The 10,554-nt window shown below is 33.2% G+C and overlaps 1 protein-coding gene across 1 annotated transcript in view; it reads left to right on the top strand.

The window, feature by feature from the left end:
* The first annotated feature begins 2,138 nt into the window (after positions 1 to 2,138).
* Positions 2,139 to 10,554, top strand: part of LOC145607192 (serine carboxypeptidase-like 10) — a 40,601-nt gene continuing 32,185 nt past the window's right edge. Inside the window, exons 1-7 of the mRNA XM_081662929.1 lie at positions 2,139 to 2,160; positions 2,220 to 2,306; positions 4,206 to 4,288; positions 4,586 to 4,708; positions 5,995 to 6,097; positions 9,760 to 9,797; positions 10,444 to 10,545. Of these exons, the coding sequence (XP_081519055.1) occupies positions 2,139 to 2,160; positions 2,220 to 2,306; positions 4,206 to 4,288; positions 4,586 to 4,708; positions 5,995 to 6,097; positions 9,760 to 9,797; positions 10,444 to 10,545 (558 nt within the window). The remainder of the gene's footprint in view (positions 2,161 to 2,219; positions 2,307 to 4,205; positions 4,289 to 4,585; positions 4,709 to 5,994; positions 6,098 to 9,759; positions 9,798 to 10,443; positions 10,546 to 10,554) is intronic.

Genomic DNA, 10,554 nt, shown 5'->3' with positions numbered 1-10,554 from the left:
ATTTTACTTTATCACCTCATAAAAAACACGAAAATAGGTTTTACCACCACTTAACTGTTTCCATCCAAAAATTCCTTTAAGTGTGGCCCACAATAACACGTGTCAGCATTTTATTTGTTCAAAAAATAAAAAAGAGAAATTAAAAAAAAACAAAAAATCTTAAAACTACTCCAGCCACCACCGCAGCACCACCCCCGCGCCACCGCCGCCTTCCCCCCAACTCACCGCACCCCTCCCCGAAACCACCACCCACGTCGCACCACCAGCCCCAACCTACCTGAATCCTCCCCCTCCCTTAGCTTCCCCACAACCGTATCGCCTCCAAAAACCACCAAACCCAAAACTCGTCCCCCCTAAAACGACCACGAATTTGGCCTTAAAAGGCCGAAATTGGCCGATCAAGGCCACTGAGCCCCAAAACCGGCCGATTTCGGCCATTTGTGGCCAGATTCGTGGCCGTGGTGGGGATCTAGGGTTTCGGGTTAGGTGGTTTTTGGGGGCGACGCGGTTGCGGGAAAGGGAGGGGGAAGGTTCAGGTGGGTTGGGGCTGGTGGTGCGACGCGAGTGGTGGTTTCGGGGAGGGCTGTGGTGAGTTGGGGGGAAGGGGGTGGTGGCGCTGTGGTGGTGGCTGGGTAGTTTTAGGTTTTTCTTTTTTTTATATATATAATTTTTTATCTTTTTTTTTTAATTTTTTTCTTTTTTTGGCCAATGATAACACGACATGTGGCTTTATGGGCCCACTTAACGGATTCCTAAACGAAATCAGTTAAGTGGTGGTAAAACCTATTTTCGTGTTTTTTATGAGGTGGTAAAGTAAAATACTTTTTTTGGGAGGTGGTTAAAGAGATTTTCGTGTTTTTGTGAGGTGGTAAAAAACAAAATTTCCTGATATTAATCAATAATTTATAACTTTATAATTTTATATAATCATATATTTCCATCAAAAAAATATATAGTTATAGATTACCGTGCATGACACGGGATCTAACCTAGTATTTTAATAAGTGTTACACTAACACATATGTTTAGGCAATTTAATTAACTTAAATATAATAAAAGGTAAGTGAGATTATTGAATTATTAAAAAAATTGTAAAAGAAAGACAGATAAATTAATAGTTTATTTCTGTAAAAAGTAATGAATGTGATAGGAAAGAAATACAGTAATAAAATTAGTACGGTAGTAGTGAGATTGGGTAGGGACCATAAAAGGAGAAAAATATATACTCCCTCCGCCCCCAAATGATAGTCCCTTATGGCCTATTTTAAGTCCCAAATTGATGCCCCATTTGCTTTTTTCAAGTACCATTAATATCAATTTTTTTTAATCAAAATTTCCTCCAATTACAACAATATTTGTGCAAATTTAACTTTCTCATGTAAATTTTGTTTTTCAATGTACTTTTATTACTTTCTCTCTCTACTATTTTACATACCCAATGTAAATTTATATTTCCAATGTAATTTTACTACTTTTATTTAAGTTTCTTAATTCCCGTGATTTTTGCCCATGATGGACTATCATTTAGGGACGGAGGGAGTACATCCTTTGTTTTTTTGAGTTGACACCGTTTGACTTTTACAATATTCACACAACACACTTGGTTGAATCGCTTCAATGTATATTTTTATTAATATTCACTTTAGATAATTTTACAATATTGATAATTAGAAATATCAATCGTTAAAAACATGCGTTGACAAGCGTGATGTGTAATACGTATCAAAACACAACTACATCTCGTAAATATAAGTATATAAGGAGCATGCAAATGTAAAACACCCGTTGGTGTTCCTAATTTCCTATGCGTCGTTTGCCGGTGCTATTTTTTCTCATTATGTGTAGGACTACTCGTCTACTCTCACTTCCCCAGTTCCCACTTCCCACTTCCCAAAATCTTCATCTGCATCGTAAAAATCCCCTTAATGGGAAACTTAATTAAAATATTTATACTCCAAATTTTATTTTTTCTTCCATTTACACAAATTATCCAAGCTGCTTCATCCAATATCATTAAATCTATACCAGGATTTCGAGGCATTCTCCCATTTCACCTTGAAACTGGGTAATTCATCTTGTCGAATTTCAAATTTGTTTTATTATTTAAGTTAATTTATTCTACAACTTATGAATTTGACATGAAGGTTGAATTGCATGCAGGTATGTTGGGGTAGGAGAAAATGAACAAGTGCAATTATTTTATTACTTTGTTAAATCAGAAAAAGATCCTGAAAATGATCCGCTAATTCTGTGGCTCACCGGAGGTCCTGGTTGTTCTGGTCTTTCCGGAGTTATCTTAGAAGTTGGTATGTTCGTTATTTACTTTCCATTGTTTATCACTCCATTTCTTTCAATTTACTTGCCATGTAACTATTTTGCACAAGTTTTAGAGAGCTTGTTCTGTATACCCGGTTGTATCGTACACCCGGGTAATTTACTCTTAATTTTTGCTTATTTAGTGAACATAATTTTTTTACTCATTTAAATAAATGAGTAAAAATTAATGAGCAAATTACCCGGGTGTACGGTACACCCGGATGTATATAACATAATCTAGAAAATAATTAGACGTAAGTTTGGACGTGTGTGGTTACTTAGGTAACACCTCTATCTGTCCTACCATAAAATGAGCGGTTTTGGGTAAAAGAGAACGGAAGAAGTGGGGTTATGTAATACTGAAGTACTTAATTTGAACTTTTGTATACTAGCTCCAAGACTTGTGACTTGTGCTATCTATTAAACTAAGTTATAAATTTTGTCATAGTTTATTCATTATAACTAATAAACTAGTCTTATACGCTTATGATGTGTTCTTCCAGCCTAACATTATACTACCTCTGCTTCGTATTATATGCAAATTTGGTGTAAATATTTGTAAGATATAAAATATTCCAAAGTTGCATATAATACGTAGTGGAGGTAGTGTAAGAAATTGATATTATATCATATTTATAATACAATTTGATAAATATTATAGATTAGTGAATATAACAACCTATTTACTATCTGATCCTCTAACTTGCGGATGAAGGGTGGATTAGATGTCGATGTAGAATGAGTTGGGTGGGGATGGAGGTGGCTTGAGCTACAATCTATCCAACTTGATCCTTGCCACCCCAGAGGAGGTTGTTCAAATTGCAATTTATTCCCTCTAAGCTCTAACTATTGGAATATTACTACTTCTAGGTCCTTTTTTGGCCCATTTCCTTTTGAGAAGCTCTCAAAGATTTTCCTACCCTTTAAATTACCTAATTTAGTTGGCTAAGAAGCATTGTCACATGCGATGAATATGGTAGAGATGCATATGTTACAATTGTTATGTTGCCATACAAAGAAAGGATTGATTGAGGAATCAGATAATTAGGAAAAAAGCAGGGGTTACACCCATTGAATACAAGATGAGGGAGAATCACCTAAAATGGTTTGGCCATGTAAAAGAGGCATTGGTAAGGAGGAGGCTTGAAGAGTGGCCTTGGGTTGCGAGGGGTAGGGAAAAACCTTGGAAGAGGGGTGATTGTGAGTAATGTGAGTGGTTTTGGGGATTGAGGAAAATATGATATTGGATAGAGCGGAGTGGAGGGAGAAAATTTGTGTTGAGGATGTGTCATGATTCTCTATATATATACACTCAATTTGTGCTTTGTAAACTTTACCTTATTTCCATTACCAATGTTTCTCAGACTTTTATATTTTTACTCACATGTTTTTCCTCTCCTTTTTATCCCCTTACTACTCTTTTAAAATTCTTGTAAATTTTACTTGTGTATACTCTTTATGTTTTTCACTTTACACACTTATTTTCCAACTTTTATTGATTAGATTATTTTGCCATGCTTTGTTTCCTTTTCAGATGGTTCCTTATGACGATTCATGTTAGCCGACCCCAAAATAATTTGGGACTAACACTTTGTTAATGTATATATTTTGATGATTAAATTGACCAAATTGACCTCATCTGAATTTATGTCATGTCTTGCCTCCACTCTACTCGTATCTAAATGACTTGATTGCCATGCAAGCTTAAATAGGTGCACCACGAACTACACTCTTAGGTGCAATGCATGACTTTCATAGTTAGAGTCTCCGTCATCATTTATGTCATGTCTAGCATTTAGCAATGCATTTTGTGCATCCAATCCATAGTTAGTGTAATTGAGCCTACTTGACTATATTTGTTTCTAATGAAAATTGAAGTTACTTTGCAGGACCTTTGATTTTCAATACTTCAGCTTGCAATTGGCACTCGAAAGCACCAACATATCAATTAAATCCGTTTTCTTGGACGAAGGTACAATAAATATTTTCTATAGTTTATAATCTTTATAGTTTTTTCTAATCTTTGATTAAGGCTTTGATTTTTTCTTATATTAAGGCTTTGATTTTTTCTTATATTAAGGCTTTGAGTTTTTCTTTTCTTTTCTTTTTCTTTATAATCTTTATAATTTTTCATGTCAAAATAGCTCATTTTTCTCGGATTTAGATCTAGTAGCTCTAATGAAGGCAATGGCAATGAAAGTTCATCTAGAATTGGCAGTCAGTTGAGTAGCGACTATTGTATAATGTATCTTTTCTGTTTGATCTTCAGGTAGCTAATATAATTTTTTTGGATTCACCTGTTGGTGCGGGATTCTCTTATGCAACAAATCCAAAAGGTTACTACTCTGATGATTTTTTGTCATCAAGGCATGTACATCAATTTTTGAGAAAGGTAAGGAAAAGCTGGAATGTATCTACATGTTTAACTGCAAGTTTGAATGACACAGACTCTCAATTGAAGCGCTATTGCCTGTTTGCCAAATGCATTTTCCTTGCTCTATAACAAAGTAGAAAGTATTGTAGGCAACCAGTTATGTTTAATACAGCATCACTAAGCTGGTGAATCTAGATTTATACAAGTTCATGTGACAAAGTATTGTTGTGCATCATTCGCTCCAGGTCAACAGTCTCATACTAGATGCTTACTTCAGGAATTTTCAAACTAATCATTCACTTCCTAAATTTTCAAGATTAAATCTTTTTTACCTAATTATCATTATATATAGGCACTTTGGAAGCTTTCTAGCGGGAAAAATTGGGAAATAATTGCTACAGAAAATAGTATCAAAGATAGCATAAATAGATAGAATACGAATACAGAACGGCATAGGGCTATTCTAAATTTCTTGCAATGCTCTTTCGCATTAGCAAAGAAAATAATCATCAACAAAAGAACATTAAAAGGCCAATTTGTAGTCTACCAGTAAAAGGACGAAAGCATATAAAAGAACCAAACTTTTGAGACTGCTCCATTTAGATAAGCCGATGCACATAGGTGCTTCCCCCCCCCCCCCCCCCCCCCCCCCCCTTTTTTTTTTTCAATTACATGCTTACTGAACAGGTCAATAGTTGATTCCTTTTCACCAAGAATATTGATTAGAGCCTTTTATAGTTGCATGTCTTATAAGAGAAACACACTTGGGAGTTGGAATAACATTTCAGCTCGTATCAATATTTCAGCTGTAATAAATTTTTCAGCTTGCAAATTTGTTTGTTTTCGTTAGTTTGGTAGGGAAGAATTTTTCAATATAAGTTCTCTCTTTCTATTCTTGTTTCTGCTTCACGCCTTCACTTATACAACACAATTACCAAAATAGGTAATATCCAATCAAAACTTACTTTTAAGTTTTGAATACAATATGGTCCATGCTAGAGCTATAGGTATGACCGTATGATAAATAATATCAATCTCCTTAAGTTTATTGAGTATAACTTCAATATAGGGATAAATATCCTTATTTAATTGGAGAGGAAGTCTTGTTTATTTAGACAACTCTAAGGCATTCATTATATGTATTGATTGTTTGATGAATAACTTCATGTTATTATCCTGCAAATTTCTCAATTCTTTTGATTATTTGATGACAGGAGTATATGGCTACAAATACTGTTAAAACTAAACAGTATGTATTACTTGTTCTTGTTTAATCTCTTTTATATGTATTTTCTTGCATATAGTGGCTAGTGGATTATGATGGATTCATTAGTAATCCGCTTTATGTTTCCGGGGAATCCTATTGCGGCAAGACTGTCCCTATTATTGTCCAAGAGATATTTAATGGTAACCGTCAAATTTGGCAAAGATTCTTATTTTTTACACTAATACTGTTATATTGTAGAGTAAAAAATTCCACTTTTACTTTAGGAACTCAAATACCCTAGCTAATTTCTTCGTGTAGCCAAAATAAAATAATAAATAAAATTTGTCATTTAGTGCAGCCATTTTTATGATAAGATTAAGCCATCAAACATTAAGAGGAATTGGTGGAGCAATAACTTTTATGGAGCTAATGAAATCAGTCTAACAGTGGGGTTCAAGAACAAAAGCAGAAGTAGTATAGGAAGGACCGAAGAGGTGAATAAGAATATAAATCCTAGAGGGAATGACCGAAATAGAGAAAGCTTGATGATATCTGATTTGACGATCATGAAAAGGGCAGAATTTAACTATTTATAAAACTTGCATTAGGAATCTCAGCATTTTTAGTGTTTTTAACATCTGGGTTCATTTTTTGTACAGGAACAAAGGATAGTTCTGAATTTTGAGTAAAGAGACAGATACTTTTAGTTTCAGTGATAAACATTATATTGAAGGCTTGTTAACTTTGATATAAGACACTCTTTTCTACTAAATAGGCCTGATTGTCCTCACAAAAACCTCACAAATTATTCTTGAAGACTTGAAGTAGGCTTGAATGTCCTCACAAACACCTCACAAATTATTCTTGAAGACTTGAAGTAGGCTTAAGCTTGAATGTCCTCACAAACTCATGATTTTGCACAAACTTTCGCGAAGGTATGAATCAGGCAGACTTAACCTTATTTTTGTTGAACTGAAATTATTTTCGCTGAACATAAATAAAATTTACTGAATTGAATTAATTTTACTGAATTAAAATTATTTTTGCTTAACTGAAATTATTTTTATTCGTTTCTATTATATTTTTCTTTGTAGTTACTGAATTTTACTGAACGGAACTTATTATTATTGAATTGAATTTTATTTTTACTGATATTTTTACTGAACTGAAATTATTTTTACTTAATATTATTTTTTTAAGAAAAATGAACGGGGCCTAAGTTCATGAAACCAGCTGAATAAACCTTAATAGTTTCAGATTTGTAAATTTGTTAAGCTTATCAACGATATATGCGGTGTATTGCCTAGGGCTGGCAATCAGGTCGGGTTTGTGTTCGGGTCAACCCGAAAATGACCTGATTTGACCCAAAACTTTTTTAGGTCTTAAAAAAGGTTGATTTATTAGGGTTGGGTACCCAGCCAATCTGATTTTATTCATTTAAAAGGTTTTTTTTTTTTTTTTTTTTTTTTTTTTTTTTTTTGCAGTTCATTTAATTCCATTTTATATTCTGAAGCAAACAGCGATTCAAACCCAAACAAATTTGTCAAACAAAACTACTTAATAGATTACAAACCAAGCAGTCTACTTAACAAATTACAAATTGAATTTCAAAAACTATAGTGATTTAAATAAAATCTTCAAATCTCTTTGCTATGCCCACCCTCCATAGTGGAATGAATCTTCTCCTCTCTGAAAGATTTGAGTGGCCGCAACTTGCTGCCATTAAAAATAACACAAACAATAATTAAGAACATAATTTCAGTATGTAAAACCGTATAAATAAAACAACTATTAATATTAATTAGCATGATAAATTCGTATAATTATATAAACTAGCATAAATTCGTATAGATCCATAAATCAATTCGTATAATTACATAAACCAACATAAATTCGCATAAATTTGCATAAATCAATCATAAAATTACATAAACTAGCATAGTAGCATGAGTTCGCAAAAATCCATAAATCAATTCGTATAATTACATAAATCAGCATAAATTCGCATAAATTTGCATAAATCAATTCATATAATTACATAAACTAGCATGAATTCGTATAGATCCATAAATCAATTCATATAATTACATAAACCAACATAAATTCGCATAAATCAATTTGTATATACTTGTAAAATAACAAAATCAATTCGTATAAACTCACAAATTAAGAACAATAAACAAGAAAAATACCGTATGAGAGTGAGAAGATAAGAATTGTAGTCGAAATCAACAATTGTGAAGCCGTGAAGAGATTTAGGGTTTTTGAGGAGAGAGAAGAGAGAGAAGTGGGAAAAAGTAGTGAAAACGGCTTTAGAAATGGGTGTAGGATGAGAGGGGTTTAGGGTTTTCATTTTACATTAAGAAGCCTCTAAGGAATTTCGGCTGGGCTTATTTACTTATTTAGAGTTTTAAAGCTTTTTATGTTTTCTTTTTTTTTTTTTCACTTAAAATATTTCAGGTTATCAGGTCGGGTTCGGGTTGACCCCTGAAATTTATTTCGAGTTAAGTGGGTCGTTTTCGGGTTGAGATTTTCAACCTTAACCTGACCCATTTAATTTCGGGTTCGGGTTTGTGTCGACCCATTTAAGTTTTCAAGTCGAAAATCTCAACCCTAACCCGCTTTTTTCTGGTCAGGTTTTCAGGTCGGGTCAGTTTTTGCCAGCCCTAGTATTGCCCCAGTGTCATCCTTAAACTTTGCATACAATTCAATCATAAAGTGAGCTTATTAACCCAACTTTTAGCCTTGTCAAACATGTGCTGTGAAGCTAATTCTAATCTTTCGTCTTCAGGAATGCTAGTAGGTATGCAAGTAGGTGTGTAGCAATTTCAAAATTCTCCAAGAGTCGCAAATTCCATATACTTGCTTCATACTTTTATCCAACTTGTAGAATTTGAACCAAATACCTTAAGAAATTCAGGCTTAGGCGCATACCAAAAAAGTCCGGTTGGATTGGTCTCTAAATCAGTGTAACTTATTAACTGGAATTTCATCTTGAACCTTCTTTTTCCTTTATCCTTCCAAACATCTCCTTAATAAATTGTACATTTTGCAAGAAGAGTTCTATTATGTCACCAACATTAGTTTCATGCTCAATAGTTGCTTTACAGTTTAAACCCAAACTAATGTATGAGATTAAGTTTAGGACCGACATTCTAGACGTTTCTTTATCATTTGATATTATGATAAATCTTCTTGGGTTAAATCAAGCCTATGTCGAAATATAGTCTAACTACATATAGGCCCTTGTAGGAATAAAACAACTTGGTTTTGGGATATAAATTCTTTGTGAGTGGATCTAATTATTTTAATTGAACACGTTTTTAGTGAATCTTTGTATGTTTGACTTTAAAAAAGTAGTAGAGCCCTACATAGCATCAAATTAAAACATTACACTCAAATTGAATTAAGAAATCTAACAACTTTCCTTGCCATCAGGATATTGTTTCTTTGAGGCCAAGGCATGATTAAAATGTAGTGCCTTTACTAAGAACAAGGTTTCCCAATGTGAATCTATTCCATATATTGATTTAATAAAAGCAGTATTTATATTTCCCAATAACTCAATACTATTGTCAGTAAATATATGATTCTATCCATATAACGAAATCAAGTGATTGCCTCTTTCTCTTTCGTTTGACGGTCATACAATTGATAATGGAGGCTGTTTGTTACTTAGTTTATTATCTAGTTTACTTTGTATTCGAGATTTGTGTACACGGTGATCTTATCTCCGTTTATCTGCTTTTAAATCCTTATGAGAATGCAACTATGCAAGTCTTTACTTCCTAGCAATTTTAGTAAATGTCTTAATTTTTCTAACCTTCATCCTTTGACTTGTTGAATTATCCATGGTGCATAGGGAATAAAGTTGGAATTCAACCTATTTTGAATCTCCAGGTAATTGTGAGAAGGTATCCTCATGTGAATAGCTACCTTGTTTATGTTGCTTATTACTACCTTCGTTTTTTAATTTTACATTTTAATTGACACATAGTTTTAGATAATTGAATTTACCTTTAAATAATTAGAGGCATATGGGTGTATTTGGGGTATTAATTACGTAAAGGATGAGGTAAGAAATGTGAGATAAATCGCAACACTATCCTTTTAGATCTATTTAATAATAATTGCAACAATTTCTTATTTGGTAAAAGTCCACTACTACTTCATTATTTCTCTCCTACGAATCCCACATACACTATTTTTTTATTTCACTCTCCTACTATCAAATAAATATATCTCCACTAACTATATTTTATATTATAAATGGTCCCCACCTTATAGTTTTCTTAAAACTTTGTGCAACACTTAGTGTTGCAATTATTACGAAATGGATGGAAGTAGTAGGTATAAGTGGGGATGGACCATGACAAGAGAGTGATAATATTATATTGTAGAATTGTAGTAATTTTCAAAAAAAAAAAGAAGTGAAACATTTTTTTTAAATGGCCGATTAAGGAAATTTTCGCTTAAAAAAATTGGGGGGTGTAGCATAAGTCCTTTTTAATGGAACCTTAAGCTTTCATTACAATTTTTTCTGTAGGGATATATTCTTGGAAATCCATCAACGTGGAAGGAGGATTCAACGAAATCTAGATATGACTTTGCTCACCGTGTATCTCTCTTATCTGATGAACTCTATGCGGTAACGTTC

The sequence above is a fragment of the Chenopodium album genome, chromosome 23, assembly GCF_948465745.1.
Source record: "Chenopodium album chromosome 23, dcCheAlbu1.1, whole genome shotgun sequence".
Lineage (NCBI taxonomy): Eukaryota > Viridiplantae > Streptophyta > Magnoliopsida > Caryophyllales > Amaranthaceae > Chenopodium > Chenopodium album.
Note: the sequence above shows the minus strand (reverse complement) of the source record. Positions and strands in the feature narration are given on the sequence as shown.